Here is a 25747-nt window from a genome sequence, read left to right on the forward strand (position 1 = left end):
CTAATAAAAATTAGTCAACAGAGTACAAAGAAGTAACAAGGCAAATGTAATTAAAACTATAATCAATATTTAGAAATATATTTACTGTTCTAGAGACATCATCCAACATGAAGGAAGGGAAGGGTAATGGCACATAAATTGCTCTGTACATACTGTGCCCTCAGTGGAGAATGTTCCCTCCAGTCTCCTTACCTGGTTAAAACTCCCCCCACCCCCTAACATTAGGTTCAGTTTCAAGCATACAGGAAATCTGAAAGAAATGTACAAAGATCCCCCAAATACCTAACACCTAGATTCTACTACTAACATTTTTTTTTATATTTGCTTTATCATGTATTAACCCGTCTATCCATTAACCCAACTTATTTTTTAGATGCATTACAAAGTAAACTGTGTACATTAGTACACTTTTCTCTAAAGACTTCAACATGCATTTCATTAATTCTACTTGAATATTTTTAATGCAACATTTACACTAATTTGTAATGAAATATACAAATTTTAAGTGAACTGGTTAACTTTTATTATCTTTGTTTTTTGGCTTCACCGTCAGCATGTGGAAGTTCCCAGGCCAGGTATCAAATCCATGGCACAGCAGTGACCTGAGCTACAGCAGCGACCTAAGCTACTTCAGTGACAATGCTGGATACTTAACCCACTGAGCCACCAGGGAACTCCAACTTTTATTATCTTTTATCACTTCCGTAGGGAAGGCTTATAAACAAGCTTGCAGTTACATCATGAGTCTTTCCTTCACAACACTTATCAGAGTTGTAAAGTTTCTATTTATTTGCATGATTGATTAATGTTTATGTGGACATGGCAATAAGCATCATAGGGCTGGGGAATGTCTGTCTTTGTTCATCACTATACTCCCAGTATCCCACTCAGTGCTTCCACAGACAAGGTATTCAACAACTGCTTCTTGAATGAATAAATGAATCTTATTCAATGAAGGGAAGGGTTGTATCCATTTATTTAATCTGCAAATGTTTACTAAATGCCTACTCTGTGGCAGACACTACAGGTGAGCTGAATGAGAACACAAGATGAGGCCAAAGATACCAGTTATAGGATCTCGGAGACACTTTGAGGTCACAGTGAAGTTTTCGTATCTAGTTTTGAGTGAGACAGAAGGTCTTTTGAGGGTATTGAGCAGAGGTGGGACATACTCCAAAAGGAACCTATGATGTTGTCTGCAGACTGTTGGTCCCTCAGCTCCCAGCAAGGGAAGGCTGACAGAGTTAGGGAGTAATGAGAGGCGGGGAGTGTGGCAACCACGTCCAGGCCAGGGACCTGCTGAGCAGTGGAAACTCTGAGACCCACTTCAGGGTGCCACTTGGGTGGAGCTCCCTGAGCTTATTGGGAGACCTTACTGAATCTCCAGAAGAACCGATGGTGCCGTACCAAAAGCTTGATTCGCTCCAAATACTCTTACATCTCAAGAACACACATTCTGACCATACACTCCTGAATATGTCCTACATGTCCTCACAAAATGGCTTTTCTAATACTGTTAGATTATTTAGATTAATTAGATTATATTTTTATTTGTGGTAACCTTCTGTTTGAGAACAGCAGGGTATATCCGCGGCAGAAAGGTATAGTGGAAAAGATGACGGACTAGCAACCAGGAGATAGAAAGTTAGATCTCGTGTCCAGTTGTAGACCATCTGTACGAACTTGGGAAAAGCTTTTGACATGTGAGCCTCAACTTCTAAGTCAGGAAAATGGGCAAGTAGGATCTGAAATCTCTAAGAGTCCTTTGGGATCTAGTTTTAGTCTACTGTAGCTTTAAGTTCTACCCACAGTAGGCTGGGAGCTTAAAAGGTTGAAAAGACTGAAAAATGGTTTTATAAAGAGAAAGTAGAATAAGGAGAAAACCATGCAGGGATTACTGTTTACCCAAGGGCACCTTCATTATTTTGTGGGAGAAAGCAAAGCTAATGACTGCAAAAGGAAAACAGGAAGAAAGACATTTTTGTCTTCTTGGGTTTTGTCCCATTAAATTAATAATTCCAAATATTTGTCATTTTATATTTTTACAACAAATACCTCCAAAAGCAGGCAAAGACCTTGCTTTCCACTTTTTTTCATTTATTAACTGTCCTAACCAAAAATAAATAAAATTAAAACAGAAAAAAGATAGTATAGTTTTCCCCTCATCTAAATGCTTCTAATTAGCTTCTGATTCTATTACCATAAATGCTATTCTATATTTTTGCTTCTCTCAAAGTTTCTGTGCCATAATGACTTTGCACACTGTGGACAAATAAATGTTGCCTGCCACCAGGCTATCAGCCACTGTAGCCTCCTCTTGACAGTGAAGCCCTGAGGGGAATTCAGGAGGGAATAAACAGGATACTGGCCCTAGATGATAGTCTGTGTTCCAACATATATGGGAAAAGAATCTGAAAAGGAACAGATATATATATATATATACACACACTGATTTACTTTGCTGTACATCTGAAACTAACAAATTTCTAAATCAATTATAATCTGATAACATTTATTTTTTAAAGAAGACGCATATCTAAGGAATAATTTCAATGACCCCAGACTCACGCATCTTCTCATACATAGGAAAGCACTAAATCATTAGCTTGAGGTGTCTGTTTTTTGTGAGTAGCAGTAATCTTTCACTGTTGGACTTCTATTTTTAAGCAAAAACTTCTATATATCCTGGCTCCTGCCTTACCTCTTTGAAACACTTCCTCAGGGGTATCTTAGAGGCTGTACCCCAACTATATAGTCCTCAGTAAGGTCACCAAATAAAACATAATTCTCACCTTTAGGCTGTGCTTTTTTTGTTGTTTTTCAGTCAACACGAAGGCCCATCTGTCTGTCTGGAATGTTCTCTACACACTGCTTAAGTTAGTTCACTGATTGTCCTTCTGTAAGACTTAACTTGGTCACTCTAACCTCCTCTAACATGGCAGGTAAAAGCATGGGCTCTTCAGCACCTAAGCTGAAACTCTGGTTTAGACATCTATTGTCTCTGAGTGCCTATGGAAATTCCTGATCCCTCTGCACTGGGACTCAGTTTTTTCATCTATAAATGGGCATGATAATACCCATGATGTAGAGCTATTTTAAGGATCAAGTAAATTAACACATAAAGAATCTAAAACAGGGAGGGGCACTAGCAGATACTCAATAAACACTGGCTATTATTACAATGATCATACTAGTTACTATTCTGTGAACATCTCCTCTAAAGCATGGGTTAGTACCCATTTTTAGTGCTTCCTGTGCATATACATGCCTCCTATCACCTGTCTAATAATTTTCTGTGTGTTTACTTATCCCCTTCAGTAGATGGCACATTTCTTAAAGGCAGGACTATATTCTTCCCTGTATTTCCACAATAGATTTTAGTTTTATGAGAAAAACAAAAACCAAAACACTTCTCAAGACAAAGGTCAATAAAGACTCATTTAGAATTTATAAATGTCAGAGTTCCCATCGTGGCTCAGTGGTTGATGAATCCGACTAGGAATCATGAGGTTGCTGTTTTCGATCCCTGGGTTAAGTGGGTTAAGGATCCAGCATTGCTGTGAGCTGTGGTGTAGGTCGCAGACACGGCTCGGATACTACATTGCTGTGGCTGTGGGGTAGGCTGGCAGCTACAGCTCTGATTAGACCCCTAGCCTGGGAAACTCCATATACTGCAGGTGCAGCCCTGGAAAAGATTAAAAAAAATATATATATATATATACATGTATATATATAAAAATGTTGAGGGAAAATATATACAGCACAAAATCATTTTTATTTTTACTTATTTAATTATTTTTTTATGGCTGCAGCTGTGGCATATGGAAGTTCCCGGGCTAGAGGTCGTATCAGAACTACAGCTGCCAGCTTATGCCACAGCCACAGAAACACAGAATCTGAGCCGCAGACTACAATCTGTGAGTGTAGGTCACAGCCTACACTGCAGCTTGCGGCAATACCAGATCCTTAACCCACTGAGCAAGGCCAGGATTGAACCATCCTCATGAATACTAGTTGGGTTTTTAGCCTGCTGAGCCAGAAAAGGAGCCTCCCAGCACTAATTATTTTTAAAGGCAGAATTTCATTCCAAAATTGACTTTTTGAGGGCCAGAGAGTATTTTTAAACACATTTGAAATTAAATAAATAATTTAAAATAAATGGAAGAAAACTTAGGGCCAGTAGAGTTAAATGGTCTAGGCAGAGTTAAAGAGAGGGAGATGAGAATACAGTCTTTTATGGACCTAATAAGGTGAACCAGGAAACATGGGATGTGGAGAGCAGCTTCTCCAGTGGATGAGTTGACAGGGGCTTATCCATGCGAGGCCATGCTGACACTGGACCCAGGGCAGATACTGAGAAATGCTAATCATTTCCCTGAACACTGTGCAAAGCCCTAACCCCAAATCCTCAAGACATGCTAAAGTAGGCAATCACATTTGCCTCTTTCATATTTAACATGGAACAGAGAGTCCTGATATGGAACACTGATAAGGAATGATAATTGTTCCGGCTGAGGTAGGGTCCAGGCTAATTTACTTAAAAGCTCCTTGGTGAGGTGAACATAATTAATCTTCTCTGTTCTCAAAGTACAGGGTTATTTTCTTTTAAAGAGATGTCCTGTGTTCTCAAAGAGAATGACAAAACAAATTAATCATTTTCCATTCCTCCGCACACAGTGCTTGGATGTTGAAAGAGCATGTGAACAGTTAATCCCCCTATATGGATGAGTTTCTGGTGACAGGCAGATCAGATCTAAATAGAAATCAGGCAAGGTATTTTATTTTTATCATTGTGGCTTTGAGACTTAATTCAAAAATAACCGAGATCAACTCTGCCTATACTTTTAAAGTTTGCTTTCATAATTAATCCTTTTTTTGAACACTCAGAAACACTCTTTTGGATCCTGTACAAAGCATTCCCCTGGCCGACTACTGCCAAAGCCGACAGAAGCAGAGACTATCTAGAATATTTTAAAACTATTGAAAAATCCAACTGATCTCTTAAGAAAACCCAACTACCAGGCCATACTTAGTTCAAAGCACCAATAATTTGAAGTTACAGCAATATATTTTATCGGATAGCTCACCTAAACAACTACTGTTAAAGGAGAATTCTAAACAAGTTGAAGATGCTCTGTTAGGGTATGTCTTGACGGGCTGAACAGAAGAGAAAGAAAGGATGGATGAAATATATGTGAGCAAAAGTATGTATTTTAAAATGTTTGTCTAGTTTCTGATTTTCAAAACTAGGATGACAAAAATGGACCGTGAAAGCCAGTGAGCATAATATAGCTGACGATATTATTTGATGAACAAATTCATCTGACATTTGCCACAAACAATTGTTTTCCTGAAACTTCAATTGCTAGAAAGTTTTTTTTCTATTTTCCAAATGAAAGCCATGCATTCATTCAATTGGACAACAATGAAGCTTTGTGGCCTGGTGGTTAGTATGAAAAGGAGTTGGTCTTGCCAAAACAATTTGAAATTTTGAACTTAGGCTCCCCTCACCCCCACTTCATTTTAACACACTCAACTAAAATCAAGTTCTGTAGCCTTTACTGGAAACATTAAAATAAAAGAAAGAAAGAAAGAAAGAAAGAAACCACCACCACCAAAAACAAAAAACCTGAAGTAGCCAAACCATGTGATTCTGGACATTTAAAGTATTTTATAAAAATTTTAGAAAATATGGAATACTCTGAAAATTAGGCAGGTTTTCACAGCACTTATTATATAGAAACTGGATAGGACATGTAGTCTCTTTATCCAAAAGCATTTACTAAATAAGCACCTATTAGGTTCAAAACAAACTATAACATCACTATATTCTGCTAAAGCTGACCAGATTTATTTCAAGCATATTCTTTTGGTTCCTGAATGACAATAAATTATTAGGGTAATAAAGAGAAATATTTATATCATATTGTAATTTTTCATTTACTGCTTTTTATCCCATTAAAATGAAAATTTTCATTTTTTATGGCTGCACTCATGGCATACAGAAGTTTCCAACTCAGGATTAAATCCAAGCCACAGCTGTGACCTATGCCTTAGCTGCAACCTACTCTGTAGCTGTGGCAATGCTGTATCCTTTAACCTGCTGCACCAGGCCAGGGATGGAGCCTAGGCCACCTCAGCAACCTGAGCTCCTACAGTTGGATTCTTAACCCACTGTGTCACAGTGGGAACTCCAGAAAATTTAAGTATAGGGACTATGCCTTACTATTCTTTGAATCTATAATGCCAACATATAATTGCTACTCAATAAATATTTATTGAATTTGGTGCTATAATTGATTTCCAGTCATCCAGTAATTACATACGTGCATTGGTATTTTTTAAATTTGCTAATGTGAAATTGTGGATAATTTATTTTCAATTTGGGAATAATTCCATGGGCTGTCAAGTGAATACGGGTATGCCAGGAGTTCTAGAATATACTCGGCATAATGAAGTCGCAACACTAGCATCAATTACACGAGAAAGGTATTCCGCTTTTTTTTGAGGACTCCTGCTCCTGCTCTCTGCATTTTCTTCACATATTCTAGCTCTAGGACAGGACACCCTGAGGAATACCAGTTTAGAAAGAGCAAATGTGAAGTATAATACTGCTTTCCCTGTCCTTTCCTCCCTCCCACTCGACTTTTGTTGGAGGCCAGAAGTGAGAGCTTCGTTCTATATTATTTCTAAGAAGGTGCAGACATAAGTACAGATCACGAACTACTTTAAATGCAAGATCTACTTTAAATACATATGGTCTCTCCCTCTTAAACTTCGAGGGAACCTAGGGCTTTAAAGGAACTTTCTGGAGATGCAAACAAGGTGCCTGTTGATAATGAAAACTGAGTCTATCAAATTTACTATAATATCACTTTAAGTCAGTTGCAATTTGCATACTGTGGGAATACAGGAGATTCATTTGTTGTAAAAACAAATAAACAGACAACAAAGAAACAAAAAGATGGGAATACAGAACGTCAGTTTGTTCCCAGATCCTGGAACATTCAGTGTTTTGTTTAATCCTTAGCATATCAGTAAAATTAGTCATCTCCATTTACTATTCAGGTCCAATGGGTAAAGTTTTAAAAAGATATTTTAGCTACTTGACAAATACTTTAGAGAACAATAGAAATAGTAGAAAATGTCCATAGTAAAAATGAAATTTTAGTAACAATTTAAGCATGTTACATATTCTCTTGATTTTGAAGGTATGAATGCAACAGGCTACTGAATAATTGTCATCCATGATGCTGGAGAACACCTATCTTGTAAGGACTGATTCCAAATTTCAAGTATATTTCTAATGAATTCTATTTTATCATTACTTCTGACTTGGTCTGTTACTCTTGCAGATTTAAAACACAATACTTCTAAAAAATGGCAGCTTCTAATTTTTTAAAATTGACAATGCAGTCTTCTTTACTACATAATTAAAGACTTTTTTATTTTTTAGATTTATAAGCATCAATTAGAATGGTCAATCCAACAAAAATTTTCATTTCTGTATTACTTTTTACTTCCAATCACATTCTTATAAAATCTGCTTTTAATGTTCATTAGTTGATGAACCACATGAAGTAAATTTTAGTGCACAAACATAACTAAAGATGGAAGAGTACTGTCACACATTGTTTCAGCAAATGCACTGGTCCAAGTTCTTGCTGCAAATACTGCATGATGAAGTCCTCCTTGTTGCAAAATACTGCATAATGAAGTCCTAACTGGGTGAGAGTATCCTGTTTCCCTTTTGACCTTAGACATATTTTGTTCATTCATTGATTCCTGAGTTTGCAAAAAAAATTCATCTCAGATATTATCATTTGAAGACTCATAATCTGACTTTTTTGCATATACAACTGATTTTACCATCATCATTAGTATCTAGAATTTCCCTGTCTGTCTCTTTATATTCATCTTCTGATTCATCTAATAACTGTGAAATGTCTTCCTTCTCTGTCATTGTGGGAGAAAATGAGAACTTCTGAATTCTCAACCTCCTTCAATAAAAGTAATAATCACAATAATGAAAAAGCCTATAAAACTTATTGAAAGATAATACAATATTTTGATGGGAGGCACTTCTCCATGGTATTGCTACATGCCTTATGATGGCTTTTGTCCCAGAAGAGCTTTTCAAGAATGTTTGTAGAGCAAACAGACTTGGAAAATAGAGATACTCTCTTCCTCTGGCAAAGACTGGGTAGAATTTCTTGCAGCTCCCTTTATAAGCTCAGGGTTCCTCAGCTAGAATACAAATTCACTGCATGTGCAACACACACCTGGACCCATTTCCATGTTGCTGTGGCGGGCCTTGGGAGGCAATGGCAAATGATACAAACATGCAGCTCATGGGGCCAGGTGTGCTGTGAGTAATAACATCTTTGTCACATGCCTTCTTCCAGCATCCAGGACAGTGTGGCAGGCTAACTTGGTAAATTGTTAGAAGGGCAAAATTCTCAGACTCTTCAGCTCTTGATATACTTTGGATGACACAGTAAACAAACTGAAATGTTATGTAACAGTGGCGATTTAGGTCACTTATTGCAACATCCTTCTATGGGATCCCATTATCCCTCCATTTTCATATTATTTTGGTCTTGTCCAGCATAGTTAGGAACAATTCATGAAAAACAATAAAATAATTTCTAGGATGATGAAATAGGAAAATGCTTCAAGAAAATAAGATCACCAAGATTGATTATGTATCCTAGATTTATAATAGGCTTCAATAGACCCATATGGTTTTTGCAAAACAAAATGAATTTTTTTTCTATGTTAAAAATAAGGAACATTTCTTTTTGTTCTTCATAAGATCTTAAAAGAATAAGAGTAAAAAAAAATTATCCTTACTAAAAGAAATTAATATACCAAAATCGGGTCTAATTAACCCTGATGGTATACTGAATATTAAACTACCCTTGAAAGGCTCTTTTCCTTTTATCATTGCCTCTCAGAATCCTCTTCATCTTTGTAGTGCCAAGTTCTCCTTCTTGTGAGACTGGTAGTTCATGAAGTACTTGTCCAATGCTGTCTTTCAAGATAAACCAGTGTAAACTCAGTCCTTTACATAGATTAGTTGGTAGTCACTTGTTGGAGAAATGAATGAAAGAAATGAATAAATGGATAAATGAGTGTGATGTTAAAGAGAGGGGCCAACACAAAAATAGAAAAGAAGAGGGGAAAAAAAAAAGAGAGATGAAGGAGGCAGGTAATTTACCTATCTTGGTCTGTATTCCCAAACCAAATTGACTTGAATAGCTAATTTGCTCAATATACTGATTTACAAAGCAATGTATTTGTTTTTTAAGTCTTTATATGGTTTCCAAAGATACTGCTTTGTAAATTGGCCAATCTGTTAAAATTTATTAAAATCAGAGAAATTAATCATTTGATGAATTCATAATTTGCCCTTGAAGTTAGGCCTGACAAGGTTAAAATTTAGTAAGAAGTTAAAGTAAACACCCAAGATACCTGGAAAATTTTTTAAAATAATGTTTGAGAAAGAATCTTTAACTATTGTTTTGGTAGATTAGAAATAATACATAATAGGGACATAATACATAATGGTATCAGTAGAAAAGGCATGGAATTAATTCAGTGGAAATTAATAGGGCTACATCCAATAGACATGAAGGCAGAGTCACACTAGGCTCTAGGGGATGGACTGTAAATATACATTCTTTTTTGTTTGTTTTTTGTTTCTTTAAGGCTACATCCACGGCATATGGAGATTCCCAAGCTAGGGGTCAAATCAGAGCTGTAGCAGCCTGCCTACACCACAGCCACAGTAACACAGGATCCGAGCTGCGTCTGCGACCTACACTACAGCTCATGGCAACGCCACATCCTTAACCCACTGAGCGCGGCGAGGCCAGGGATCGAACCTCCACCCTAATGGACTCTGGTCAGATTTGTTTCCACTGAGCCACAATAGGAACTCCAGTAAAGATACATTTTTAAAGGGCACATAAAAGATGGCTTAAATCAGCGATTCTCATCCATGACTGCACATAGAATCATCTGAAGAACTTTAAAGGACACCGAGTCCTACTCCAGTTCAACAGAATCTGGGGACAGGAGTGTGTTGAACTAAAATTATTAGAATTATTAAATAAGAACTATAAATCAAAATTTATCAGACCCTAAATTTGAAATAGTTAAACAGAATTTTGGAGGCAAAATTTATATAACATAGAGTTCCAAGACACATTAACCAGTTTGACAAAATGAGGACCAGAATGCAAATGTTCCAGTTAATGAGCCAAAACTTCCTAGTCCACATACTGCTCTTGTGACTCGTAAAGTTAGTACACACATAAAGGAGGAATTTTTTTTTTTTTCCATTAGAAAAGGACTTTCCCATCCATGGCCTCATTTGATTGTCTCACCAAACCTGTGACACAAGTGGGCCAAGTATTAGGCACATTTCATAGACAACAGAAAATTAGGATAAGAGGGGTTAAGTGAGTTGGGCATGTCAAAGAGCCAGGACTCACAACCAAGTCTTCTAACTTTCAGTCCACCAAGTCCTAATCATTCACTAAGAAATTTCAAGATCACTTGGCTTTTGCCTTACCCTCTCAGTCAGTTCCTACATGTCTGGGAACAAGCACACTCTTTTTCATGGAAAAAATAATGTCTAATGTGGAGTCTTAAGATATTAAAAGCAAAATAAGTTCTGAATTAGAAATGATAAGGATAAAGGTGAAAACAGTAAGTTCTCTGTAAAGGGAGTACTTCACAGAATCCAGGTGTTTCCTGTCAGTGAGTCTATACTGAATGAGCTTTAGACTACCTGGTTAATGTCTAATGACAAACAAATAAGTTAAGGGTATGTTCTACTGGCCTTTGCCAATATAGGTTTGGATATAGGTAGAGAATGAGATGCAAGTACAAAAAATGTTGAAGAAGCTCCAGAAAACCATTTATGGAACCACCAACTATGCAAAATAATTAAGAACAGAGCCTAAAAGAATAAAGAGGGAAGGGTTATTTTGATGGTTGGCCTTTTACTGTTTGATGTTCAAATATAATGTATTTGGGGGTAATGATAGGATAATATTGTTCACTAATGTTAAATAATTAACATAAGACCACTTTGGATATTTATATTAATAGCACTAATAGTGACAGTTTATACTCTCTCCAGCCTTTCGTCTGAGATCAAAGTTTGTTAAAAGCCCTAAACAAACTTTATAGATAGTTGTGTAAGTGGAATTAGAACATAAAATCAAAAAAGATCAACTGAGGCATTTAATATCACTGAGCGAGCTCAGAACAGAACTAGTAATTCAACCTAGGGGCACACCAACTCTCTTCTTCAACATTCACAAGGAAGAAAACTACATCAACGTTGCTGTAATAAACTCCATTTACCAATAGGTTGAAGGCATATTTTGGCAATTTCAAATATGGTCCAAGAATGTCAAGTGTCCTATTTATGACTCTACTTCTTGCCCTGCTCCAGGTAAAGATGGAATCTGGTTGTTAATTTCTCCTTCTTCATTTTGTATCATTCACTAGATACTTGCTAAAGCATTTCTTACTCACTTCTTTATTCTCTTTACAGTCACAAGTGGAATATGAGGAATGGCAAGAACTTGAAGTCACTAATGCAGACACTTGAATTCTAGCCTGAGCTTTGCCACACTTAACAATTCCTAAAATCCTCTGGCTTCCAAACTTCTTATTTATAGGGTGTGGGGTTTTGACAATGGTCTCTAAGACTCCTTCCAGTTGTAACACTACCTAAAATGTGAGATCTGTGGCAGCAGGGACCTAATCTGCTATATGTCCTAGGACACTGTTAAGATATAACAGAGATTCAACAAGCATGTTATATACTGCTACATGATTAAATCAGGGTGAACTGTTTATAAGCCACTGTTGGTAGGGTAGAAATTTGTGAAGATCAATTTTTATATTCCTCCTAGACTAGACTAGAACCTATTAGGTAAAGGACTTTTAAAATATCACCTAGTCCATCACTACCATTTTAAAAAAAAATTAAGAAAACTGAAATGTAGAGAGGTTAAAAATCTTGCCCAGAGCCATGCGCCTGGTTATCAGGGAGATAAGACCAGCACCCACTTTTTCTGATTTTAAATCAGATACTTTTTTACTATATCACTTTTCATCATTTTAAATTAGGCATGTTATAATTTTCAGCTTGTCTGTATGCAGTTGGTTAAAACTAGATGCACAAAATGAAAAATTCCCAAGTCATCTTTTAATGTAAAGGCTACTTCAAAAATGTGTGTAACAGAAACTACACCACCAACTATTATTAAGGGTGTAATACCAATATTTCATTTTATAGTTAGGATCTTAAAAACTTAATACTTACTTTGAGATTTCACTCAGATATGCACTCTTAGAACAGAAAACATTTCTTATATGTATTATATTTTTCTGAAAGATACTTCAGAAAGTATTTTGTAATATACAGTCATATTATCTTTACAATACAAAGCAAAAGCCTTTATCCAGAGAATGCACTGTTATTGGTAGTGTTTGGAACGGGACTATAAAACACATTATCAAGCAAGGCAGTCTACTTATCAGCATCAAATATGAAGCTGTCAGTTTGACCTCCAAACACTGAGCAATTCAATAATACTAAATTCATCCGCTGGTAAAGCTGCATTCATTATGTAATTTCTCAATGATATTTTCCCTATGTTACCACATTTATGAAAAATTTGACAGGACTGTGAGAAACCATTTTTGCAGGCTGAAGGAAGCCTAACTGTTTAAATTGGTCATCACCTTTTGCCACAAGGTTGCAACTCTGTATCAACAGCCCACTTGTTTAGTAGCATTTTCTACATTTGAACATAACCACCGGTATTGGTTTTGAAATTTAACCCTTTGAAGATGATCCTGTTATTGGAAAACATACACATTTTAATACTAACACAGAATGCAGGCTCTGTATTTTGGGACAAGGTGGCGAAAGGAGAATGTCTAGATTGTTTCAACCAAGATCCCTCATGAGAGATTCATGAGGATATTTCCGTTTGCCCTCGATGCGAATATACAGAAGGTAGACTAACATTAGAGCAGTGGGAAACTTGGCAGAACGGGCTAGGACAGGGTTTGTGCAAAACCCTTTTCCGGTTTCAGTTTGAATGGGTTCCCAGGAAGTGTCAAGTTTGAACAAATCCAAAATTTTACAATGTAGCTCAGCCAAAACTGCTGAGATTCACCTGATTCTGGGTCAAAACCGTACAGAGCACACTGCGTTTTATTTGGTGTAAAGCCAATTTGACTGAACTTTTCAGGCAACTTCAATGAGAGGCTTATAGCCTTGGCAAAACCAAAAATGAACCTAGCTCGATCTTTGGTTTTGAAACAGCAAGTTCTGGCTTTATAAAGAGATAAAGGCAAGTTTTACTTAGCTTCAAGATTCTTACAAACACTTAGAAGAGGCATTGCAAATAATTAACAGTTATTTGGCCACATTTACATACTCAAGCCAGTTATTTCCTGAGCTAAACGGGGACACTTTAGTAAGTACATTAACTCTACTGGGGCCATATACTCCTAAGTGCCCCAGAGCAGAATTTGGTTTCCTAACAAAGAATAACGGAGCTTCTTCAACAATTTATGTGCCTGGAGAATAGCTTGCACATATAGTAGTATGAAGCCCAATTAGTGCTAGATCCATGGTGGGAAGGAAAGAAAATGGAAAGTAAATTTGCAACGACCTTCAATGTCTATTCTAATGGTAGACAGGTCAAGTCAGAGTACATAGCACCACTCAGTAATTTCCATGGTGACATATCTAGTACTCTTGGACACCAAGATCTTGAAGATCAACTGGTGGGCATAGCCCAAATCTGTTACCACTAATATTAGCTAAATATATCCTTTAGAGATGTTCTTATTGCTCTACAGTTTTTTTTTTTAAATAAAAATATTATCTCTAAAAGTTTTCAAGTGTCTTTAATTTTTCAGATAGGCAAATCTGTGCATTTTTTCTCCATAGAGCTGCAGGTTAGGATTTATCTTATGCTGTTTCTGTAAGTATACACTGAAAATATAGGAAGATTAGGTGGTTTTAAATGACTTAGATGTTGAGAAGTTTGATGTTTATTTCAAAACTGTTTTCCCTCACAGTTTTCTCCTAATATAAAATGTATACATATGCTCACAGGCCTTTTTATTGGTTATCCTATCATACTTCACCCTTCTCTGTATACACACACACATACAGAGAAAAACTGATTTTTACAACTTCCTGCGACCATAATGCTCTAAGTGTTATATATTATTATGGACTAAATTATCATATAGTTAATATTAGGTAAAATAAAATTTTTGAGAAAAAAATGTAAAATGTTACAAAATGCCAAATCTTCCAAACATATATTTCTTATTAGGATGGATATAGTTTTTCTCTTCTCCTTATACTCAATTAGCTCATGTATCCATAGGTAAATGATAATTTTTGTTTCAGTAAAACAGGGTTCCATTTATATTTTTTTTAATAGATTTACTCACTGAAAGATCTTGGTCACATAAAAAAGTACATGAGAATGAATGTAGCTGTTATAACAATATCACTCAATTTCTTGAATGCCATCCTAGTTTTATGGCAAAGATTACATAGTGATCTGTCATCAAACATTAATTTTAATGATCTATCAGCTTGATTAGGTCCTCTTTCAGTTTTGTTGCAAGCAAAGAATCAGAAACCACTTGACTTGCCAAAGGATTGCAATATAGTTATTAAAGCCATTCACTTTCTGTTTCTAGAAGGTATACCCAAAAGTCTTTATTTATCAAGACTTGACAAATGACTACAACTGTTCTTTTTTTCTTTTCACTTAGAGACATTTCATTGAACTTAACATATATAAAAAATAAAAACCTTAATTTCAATACCATTCTACCAATATAAACATTTTAATACATTATTTTATCTTAACATTAAATATATTTGTATCCAAACCTCAGAGCTGCAGTCAAACCAATCAGCCAAATTGGCCTTACTTTCTGGCAAAAAAAAAAAAGTCTGACTTCATTTTTCAGTTCTGTGTAATGTGTTAATATGTCCTACTGACAACTGTCTTACTTTTGAATCATAACTTTAAGATAGATAAAGACATAAGGCAAGAAGCCAGGGCCAGAGTTTGTCACCTAGGTGAAATAAGACTCTGTGGCTTTCAACTGTTTCTTTCCAACACCTCTTAGCTTTGATTTCTGGAGCAATACATTCTCTGATTATAATAGGGTGGTGAGGTGAGGTCATCAAATAAACTGTCTTTACTCCTCCTCAATATCAATCAATAATACATATCAATTTCAGAATAGCCCATTCTCAACTTTGGGGTATTTGCCATCATGGGACCATGGAGAAGTAGACCTTTCTTTTATAAAGTGGGAGGAAGCTGATTATGAAAGGTAAGAAGGCCTCTTCAAGCAAAGCTCTTTTAGGAAAAAGTGCAGGTAGAAGCTGAGGGTAGAAAAATCAATTCTCTTAAACCTATTTGTGTCTGACTGACTACACCTTAGAAGATCTCTGTGTACTCCTGGGGGTATGCTGCTGGAAAAATCATGCTCTAACTCACCAGGACTCTTTGAACACTACTGCATTAGTCACTTCATTGTTAAAAAAATAATTTTTTAAAAAAGTCCTGCTGACATGTTTCATTTTCCTTTGCTTTTTGGTGAAATGTGTCACAGATACAAAAGAGTACACATAAAGAAAATGACAATTTTTGTGGTTTTAATGAGCATTTCCCTGATTACAAATGAAGTTGAATATATTCTCATGTTTCTCCTTCAACCAAAATGCTTGCTCATGCCTTTTATTATTTTTCTTCACTTTTTTTTTTTTTTTTTTAAAGTCTGGGTTATCTTTTTCTGATTGCTTTGTTGGCAATAAGATTTGGATACAAACTGATCTGGATACAAACTGCTAGTCAGTTATATCTTCTGCTACAGATATATTCTAAATGTAGCTTTTCTTTACATTCTTTTTATGTTGTCTTTTAACTTATGGAAGTTTTTAATTTTGACATGCTCACATCAGTCATTTCCTTTATGATTTATGTTTTTAGTACCCTTCCTCACCCCTCCCACCCCAAATCCTCCAAAGTCCTGAGGTCTTAAAGACACTAAACTGTACTTTAAAGTTTTATGGTTTCATTATTCACATTTAGGCTTCTGTCCATTTTTGCATCTGAGATAGGTATTTAATTTCATTTTTTTCATATCATCTATTAAAAAGTCCATCCTTAATCCACCGATATATGATGCCAGTTGTGTCAGGCATAAAATTTCTATGTACACATATTTGTTTCTGGATTCTCTATTTGCTCACAAGGACCTATTTATATACTCTTGCGTCAAGACTACACTATCTTAATAGCTTTAATAAAGTTTGATATATGTTAGGAAAAATCTCCTGCCACTTGTTCTACTTCGGAAGTATTTGACTATTCCAGAGTGTCTTCTCTATAAAGGACCTGAAAATATTTTAAGACATTTTTCTGTATACTTTGTATTCTATTACTTTTTTAATGATTTAATACTTTTTCCATTACATTTTCTCAGTGATTATTGCTGGAGTTAGAAGTAAAATGGACTTTTATATACTGGTTTTTATCTAACTTGTTAAACTCTTTATTTTTCATAATTTAACTATGAATTCCTAGTGCTTCAATAGAGATAATAATATCATTTGCAAATAATGATACTGTTATGGCTCTGGTTAGTACCACCTACACAGTGTCTAAAAGAAACCGCGGAATAGGGAATTCTTTGCTTATTCCTGGTCTGAAAGAGGGACTTTCAAAATACTAAAGTGAGCATTTCCATAGATTTTTTTTTTCACATGACTTTTATCAGATTAAGAAAGTTCCCTTCTATTCTCAGTTTGCAAAAAGGTTTATGAGGATGACAATAATATCATAGGAATAAATGCTTCTTATTCATCTATTGAGATAATCTTATTAAATTTACTCCTCCTTAAACTGTCACCATGGTGAATTACACTGACTAATTTTCTAACATTAAACCAACTCAATTCCTAGAATAAACTCAATTGATGAATTGGTAATTCGTCAGTGTTCATGATTAATTACTTTTTTATACATTCTTAGATTCATTTTGCTAATATGTTTTATACAATTTTTTGCATCTGTGTTATTGTGTGAGAAGTTCCTTAATTTCTCTTATTTGTACATACTGTCTGGTTTTGTCTCAAAGGTTATACCAATTTATACTGCGCTGGAGTTGCCTCCTCAGTGCAATAGGCAGCGTGTCAGTCTCATATAATGCATAGGGCATGCTCTTCTTTTCCACTAAAATTTATTTATTTATTTATTTGTCTTTGTCTTTTTAGGGCCAAGCTTGTGGCACATGAAAGTTCCCAGGCTAGGGGTCAAATCAGAGCAACAGCTGCTGGCCTACACCACAGCCACAGCAATGCAGGATCTGAGCTGCGTCCGCCACCCACACCACAGCTCACAGCAATACCAGATCCTTAACTCACTGAGCAAGGCTGGAGATCGAACCCATGTCCTCATGGATACTAGTTGGGTTCATTAACTGCTGAGCCACAATGAGAACTCCTCCACTATAATCTATTTTTTGATCTTTGAGTTGTTTAGAAATTTAGAAGTTTACTTTGAAATTTCCAAAAGTCTATGGCCTGAATCTTAAAGCTAGTTATAATCATATCACTAAGTTCTGGTCCATAGAAATGAAGAGAAATGATATGTGCAAATTCTAGTTTTCACAGGAAGTAACGTACATCCTCTTCCTTTCTTCCATCCAGTTACAATACAAATACAAGGGCTTGAGGTAGAGCAAGCGTCATATATCAGGAAGGGAAAGCAATACACTGAAGATGGTAGAGCAAAACAACAAAAGAAGCCTAGGTTTCTGACACCATACCTACCACGGACACCATGTATTTCGATTGTTACAAAAGAGAGAAACTAATTTCTATCTTACTCCAAGATTATTTTTGGATTTCCCTTAATTGAAGTCATGCTAACTCTAACAAATACAAAGATATGAGAATATAAATTATCATGGCATTTATGGAAATGAAAATAAAGACAGAGCTGAGTGAGAATATGAAAAACAGAATTTATATCTCCAAGTAGAATAGCCTTCCCTTCCCTTTCATTTCCTAAAAAGACTCTTATCGTTCTGCCTCTATCTCCTCTTCTCTCTTCATCCCTCTCACTAAGTTCACTAGTTCCTTTCTGTAAACAAGGGTAAACATTTTAACCCTGCCTTTCTGACACCAAACAGTTCCAATTCCCAATTTTCCAATCACATTCCTCAAGTTGTATGACCTTCACATGCACTTTCCCCTTTCCTACTTGCAGTGTGTCACACCCGATTCCGCTCTGCACACTACTACCCCAGCTGTACTCCTATATACCACATTCTCCACATCACATCCCCTGATTAAAAAACATGAATGGCTCCCTGTTGGGTAAATAGCTGTGCTACCACCTTCTTGCCTTGCAAAGCATAGGGCAAAGAATGCAAAGCAATCATAGCAATTCCTTCCAAAAGAGCAGCCCAGAATCCTTCCCAACAGAATGTTTTAATAGCCAGTACTGACCAGCAGGAACTGGCACTCAGAAAGAAACCCACTTGTATCTCTGATATGAAAGATCAAATCTAAATTCCATGGTTTGTATTTTAAACTTCAAAATGTCTCCTATTACTCTCTCTAAGTGTTATCACCAATGAGCCTATAAGAGAAAAAAAAAAAAAAGTGAAAGCCTTTGAAATGGAACAAAAACTTACTACGTGTCTTCTTCAATGAAAAATTAGTTCTTGCCGAGTGGGCCCTGGGTTTTTTGATTCTATGGGATCTCTGTATCGTCACTGTCTTTGAGATATTTATAACTTTTTGCGTTGTAGATGCCTGATTGCTATGCAAATGATTCCTGTACACAGACACGTAAATAAATTTTGTCTGGGGAGGATCAATTTATTTCCTTCCTCCACTATGGAAGAAGCCAATTTTGCCTCTATTTTAAATTCATTTAGGTACTCTTTAGTGCTCTCTGGACGTTCCCTTAGGTGAACTGCAACATCTTGTCCTTCTCTCATTAATTAATGAGTTAAATAAACTCATTTGTCATGAATTTATATATGTATGAGTCATGATTTCATGACTTTATCTTAAAAAATCTTTAAAAAGTATTCTTTTAACAGACTCTTTGTTCGTTATTGCCTTTGAACTTTGACTACATACATCCCTAATATGGAATGTCTTCTGACTACTTTCTACCTGACATTACTGATTCTTCAAATTTTAGAGATGAATCTAATCTCCTACATTATGTCCTCAAACTACAAAAGCCACGATTTTCCATGATGAACCTAAAGCGCAATGATGTCTCTGTTTTACAAATACTGCTTCTGTGTAACACCTTCCATAAAATGCACCGTTTCATTCGCATGCTGTAGACAGAGATACTTATCTTACATCATTAATTCATTGACATGTAAGTAACTTCTCTCCTTCATTAAAGAGCAAGTTCCTTGACAGAAGTGATCACAATTCATTTTCCTTCTCTCTCTTCATTGTCTACAATGGGTCCTCTTGCATGTGGTTTTCCATCAGAGGTTGTCTCTCCTTTGGTCAAAGTGAACTTTTGATGGAATTGATTATTCTCCTCTCTGTACAAAGGGAAGAGCCTACTTTTGTGTATACTGCTGGCTGATGTCATGAGACTTTGAGATGACAAAATGTAAAGCAAAAATCCTTGTCAACGTAGAGAGTTAATTGTGCTGAAAAACTGATAAACTAAAGAGAAAAACAAAACAAAACCCTACATTCAGTGCCTTGCATACCCTAATACCAGCTAAAACAAATGAGAGACCACCAACACTTTATGTGCTGGGTTGTGAGAGAATGTAAATGATCTTGAGACTGCTTCCAGCATATTTGATTTTATAGACTATAAAGTACTTTACCAGTTGAACAGCAAGTGTGTTAAATCTGCTCCTTATAATGCCATATGAAGTCAAAGGATTTCATAACATTTAAGCATTAACACTATTACTGAGCATTTTCATTTTTATGGTTTTACTTATGATAATTATTTCAAATTAAAGCCATCTTGAGAAAACTGCCACTGTAAAAAAACCCAACAGATTTAATCAATTTTATTTTTCTTATGATGAATTTTTATTTTCACCTTTACTCCTAGAGGAAACCTTAGAATAAAGCATTTAAGATTTTACACCATAGTACTTTGTTAGTAAAGAGATTATGTAAATTAAAAAGACTAAAAAATACTAATAAAAGTTATAGATTTTGTTTTTGTTACTGATATAATTTTCAGCTTCACATGACATATTGGTATAATTAAAATGATTAAATAAGAAATAATAAACAACTACATAATGATAATGATGATCTAACATTTGTTTGGTCCTAAATATTTTCACATATATTTTCTCTCTTAATTTTCATAATAAGCTGATAAAATAAGCTTAATTATAATCATTTTTACAGGTAAAGGAACCAAGAAACAAATGATTTACAGAATGTGTAAGTCGCATTTTGTACGCTGAACCCAGGTGCTCAAACTCACAATTTCTGTTTTTGTTTATAATTTAAAAAGACAATTTAATTCACAAGCCAAATCCTGTTGGCAAGAGACTTCCTAAGGGTAGGTAAAATATGCAGGAACACAAAACATTTTATTCACCTACCATGTCATCATATTGAAAGGTCAATGTACTTTTCAAATGGCCCGGTTATATCTAAGGAATAGATTCTTTACCCACCAGGGTCTAGACACTTTTGATCAAAATCACTTGCTTGGACAGGTTTAAAATGTGCTTTCTTAGCATCCTTCCATTCCTCACACTCAAAAAAATAATTATTTTATTCTTTCTTAGCCTTATTAATGAAGTTCCTTATTTTTTGCCTTCTTGTTACAAACATTAAATAAAATCACCAGTCCCAAGTCAGTCTTAATATCTCATGCATTTTCAAAAGTTTTTAGTACAAAATATGTATATTCAATATTTGCCTCATACTCTCCATATAGCTTTCAATACATGCCCCACCATATAACAGCATGACAGTATTTGCTTTTCGAAAATATGATTTTTTATAGCTGAATAATATTTCATCATAAAATAGTACCATAATTTATTTGCCATTCTTTCAATTCACATGCTTTTTATTTTTAAAATGTTTATTTATAAAAATAATATATCTATGTTTTCAAAAACTTGAATAGCAGAGAAAGCAGTGAAATCACAGCCTTAATTCTTATGTAGCAAGTCACTATTAATGAGGTTTCCTTGCTTCTTTTCTTTTTTCATACACCTATAATCATGTTATCATTAAAGTGCATGTAAGTTTATTGTTAGAATTGTTTCCATTTAACATTACATAATAAGCCTTTTCCATAATCATTGTGTCATGATTACTTTATTAACCAAATTTAATCATTACTTATTGCCAAAAAATAAGTTTATTGTTAGAATTGTTTCCATTTAACATTACATAATAAGCCTTTTCCATAATCATTGTGTCACATTACTTTATTAACCAAATTTAATCATTACCTTATTGCCAAAAAATAAGTTATCACCCCTTTTTTCTATTTAAAAATATGTAAATCATTTCCCAATAAATATTGCAAGCATATAATCTTTACATACGTGCATTTAAAAAAAAAAAGATTCCTGAATACCATATTCCTGCAAGTAAGATTACTGCAAAAATGGCTAACCAGTTTTTATCATTATTTGCATACTGTAAAAATAAATCAACATCTGAACTTCAAAGTATAAAGAGCATCCCAATCTTAGTTTTTTTTATCAACTAGTCTTTTTTTTATCAAATAACCATAATAATTTAATAATATTTTCCACAAAGTAATACATATTGGCACCATCAGTCTTGAGAGAGCAGTGACTACTTAATGCACACAGTTTTGTTTTTTTCCCAAATTTTTTTTCTACTTTAAAAATCTCTATCTACATACCTTTCAGGTATATTAGTTTAGCTTATTTTCCCCTTTGATTCTTAGATGTAGTTTTAGAAATGCTTTTCGGAACTGTTTCCTTTGGGGAGTGCTCTGAAATCCATATTAGGACACAGGAATAATTCTGACAGAAGGAGAAAGAAAATGCCCCAACTTACCATTTCTAATGCATTTACCCGGTCCTGCAAATAAAGCATAATAGATAATTATAAAAACAAGGTTATTAAAAATCTTTTCAAGTTTAATTAATTTTTAGATTTTCTATTTATCCTCTATTAATAATAACATTTTACAAATGTAAAAAATGAAAACTCCTACTCAGGATAATCTTGCCAATAGAAAAATAGTTATAAAAGAATCACTTTCTCGACTAGTGTGAGGACACAAGGTTTAATTTAATAGTAAACACCATAAATTCAGATATAGTCACTAAATAGAATAGATTTTACCACTTTTGCATGGTAAAATTATTTATCTATTTAATGACATATGTATAATTAGAATATATGACTCACAACTAGACAATAGCAGTGACATAAAAAGGTATTTAGCACATATATCAGCTCTCGATTAAGTGTACAGTACAAAGTGTGACCTCACAGGAGAGTAAAGTTCAGGCATAAGAATAACTTCACCAGTTAAAACTAATAAGTATATTGTTAACTGAAACAAAGCAGGAAAAATAAATGAAAAAGTACATCACATGTAGCCAATCCTGAATCCAGGTGGTTCTTTATTACCTACATTATCTTAGAAGATTTCATAGAATTACTGATTTTAAAAAGGAATTTAAATTCCTGACAAATACTGCTTTGAATGCTATATGATTAAGAAAACGGCTTCATTCTCAATCCAACAGTTGTGCTCTCAACTCTTCCCAGAGCTAACACCTATATACATGACATTTTACCACAAAAGGCTGAATTTGAGAGGGTCTGAAACTTTTAAGAAACTGCAAAGCCATCTTTTTTAAGAGGGTCAAGGTTTTCTATTTTCTCATTTTAAGCAGCTGGAAGAGACATAGGAAATCTGCATTTCTATTCTGTTCAATTAAATTAATTGTGCTAAGACAGAAAAAAGGGAAAATGGTGTAGGGGGCATTCAGCTCAGATCTCTGCGACCCTGCAGAGACTGACTCACACATATGACAGTTAAGAGCATAAACCTGGCCCTCTCCTGCATTCTCCCAGCTTCACCTAACACACAGAGGCCTTGCCTTGAGGATCTCTGCAACCCAGCCTCCAACCCTCAAACTGGGAAACTAGGTTAAACATTTCTGCCCCTTTAAACATTTGGCTATGTGGGCACAAGTTAAATGAATAGATTATGCAAAATCAGCCCAAAACAGACTGTTTTTAGCAATATCATCTGTTTAATTGCATTTTGTTGGCATACTTGAAAGAACCTCACCCTCACCCCTGTAATTTTCATAAAATAACTGCTATTTTATTGGTGACTTGTGTCACATTTGAGTACTTCATCATAAATGCATATAATGCCTCCAGGGGGCTTTGATCTGTTGTTACTAGGTATCTTATTCACAGTACATCTGGGACAAAACCATGCAGCAAAGCTTTATCATCCTTTGCAGACCGAACAGAACCTCATTAGACAGGCTTTGGGCAGTATTGCATTTATACGAACCATCTTGGAAGGATGAAAATATTTACAGCTACTGTTTTGGCCTTAGGTTTTCCCCCCACCATGCATTTATGGGGCTCATGTTATTTAGGATTAGCATATTTTAAAGGCACACATACAGCTGGTTTGAAATCAGTGATTTCATACGATGTCAAAATAATACAATTGAATTACATTGTCTTAATTCATATCTCAGTGTTTGGCAAAAATAAACTGATATAACTTATAAATCAGTGTCTTCATTTTACTTAAATATTTGTTATAGGTTTTAAAAGGAATACCTACTGTCATGGACTACATGTTTGTATTCTCAAAATTCATGTGTTGAAGCCCCAGTCCCCATTGTGATGGTGTTTGGAGGTGTGGCCTTTGGGAGGTAATCAGGTCCTGAGGATAGAGCCCTCAGGGGACTTACAGCCCTTATCAGAAGAGAGACAAGAATGCATGCTTCTCTTTCTGTTCTTTGCCATGTAAGGGCATAATGAGGATGGCCATCTACAAGCCAGAAAGAGGTCCGCTACCAGGAGCCAAATCTGCCAGCACCTTGATCTTGAACTTGCCAGCCTCCAGAACTGTGAGTAGTAAATGTTTGTTGTTTAAACCACTCAAGGCTATAGTAATTTGCTATAGCAGTCCCAGATGACTGAGGCATATGCCTAGTCTCTAAGATTATAAATACAAATAGGAAAAAACCCTCAATTTTGTTAAAATATAAAGCTCAATAATCTATTTCAATGCAATGGACTTGTTTGTTTATAAATCAATCCATTCCAAAATGGTACTGAGATAGCTTTCAATGAAAAAAATATATATGCTAAGAAAATGAAAAAATTAGGGAAATAGGAAATTCAGTTCATTAACCTGAATTTAAATAATTCAATTTGTCAATCAGCAACAACTAACAGGATACCAGCCATTTCTGCCAATTAGTGAGCTCTGTTTAAATTGCAGTTTTTTGGTCTTAATTGTAGGCTATAAATAAAAAAAACCTACTCTTCATCTTTAGGAACTTGTTAGCTTGCTTTTAAAATTTAAGAAATGTGTTTTGAAAATTATATTTTATAGTTGATGTCTCTTTTGGCAGAAAAGATTAGCTATTATAATTCTGTATATAAAAGAATTAGGCTACTGCAAATCAATATTCTCAAACAAAATATCTGCATAGTTCCTCTCATGCTCATACAATAAAGCAGAGGTAACTTAAGCCAATATTGTGGCACTGATACAGACTATATATATAAAAAAGGCCAGTATACATCTGAGAATGAACATATAATTACACCAAAATATATTCTCCTCAACCTCTCCCACTCTCACTAGAACTACAACTGTACTATTTTGTTGTTCAACCTCCAATTTTCATTTCAACAGATTTTATCTTCAAGCTCAACCTGCAGGTTCAATACTCTGTCTTTCCTCCACCACACACATACTCCTAAGCTTGGACCCTGAAAAGCAAAGAAGTGCTAGGACATCAGGAATGGGGGAGGTTGGCAGCTGAGAGGGGTAGAAAGGGAACACAGCCTCCAGAAGTAATGAAAACACTCTCACTCTAATCACACTATTTCAGGGGCTTTTAATAAATCATTCATTCTTTTTCTGTAGTCATGGACTTTGAGAATCTAAGGAAAATTGATCTTTTCCCCAGGAAAATGTATATTATACAAAACACACATAATTTTGCAAGTACTTTAAGGGAATTTGCAGACCCTGAAGTCCCCCATGGGCCTCAGAGTGCTTTTGCTCCAAATAAAAACACCTGAAATAAGATCTAAGAGTTATACAAATAAGAGTTCCCTGGTGGCCTAGCAGTTAAGGATTTGGTGTTGTCACTGCTGTGGCGTGTGTTCAATTTCTGGCCCGGGAACTTTTGCATGCTGCAGGCATGGCCCAAAAAAATAAAATTATAGAAATAAATCATTGTATTAGATCAAATATACTCATTTCTCCTGTATGAAATATTTCTGGATAACAAGGAAAGAAATAATTGAGAGTGGAAGGCTAAAAATCAAAGGAGAAATTTCCTTTAAGTATTTTGATGAAAAAAGTTCTTGGCAGGGGGGAATGCTTTACTGCTATTGTTTTTTTGGGATTGGATAGTCCCTTTTCCA

General features: G+C 35.1%; 1 protein-coding gene across 13 annotated transcripts in view; it reads right to left on the bottom strand.

Moving 5' to 3' along the window:
* CEP128 (centrosomal protein 128) overlaps positions 1-25747 on the bottom strand; it is a 414346-nt gene that overhangs the window by 33809 nt on the left and 354790 nt on the right. For all 13 annotated transcript variants that reach the window (XM_021099567.1, XM_021099565.1, XM_021099569.1 and 10 more), the window contains one exon: positions 22154-22177. In XM_021099567.1, coding sequence (XP_020955226.1) covers positions 22154-22177 — 24 coding nt within the window. The remainder of the gene's footprint in view (positions 1-22153; positions 22178-25747) is intronic.

The sequence above is a fragment of the Sus scrofa genome, chromosome 7 (assembly GCF_000003025.6).
Source record: "Sus scrofa isolate TJ Tabasco breed Duroc chromosome 7, Sscrofa11.1, whole genome shotgun sequence".
Lineage (NCBI taxonomy): Eukaryota > Metazoa > Chordata > Mammalia > Artiodactyla > Suidae > Sus > Sus scrofa.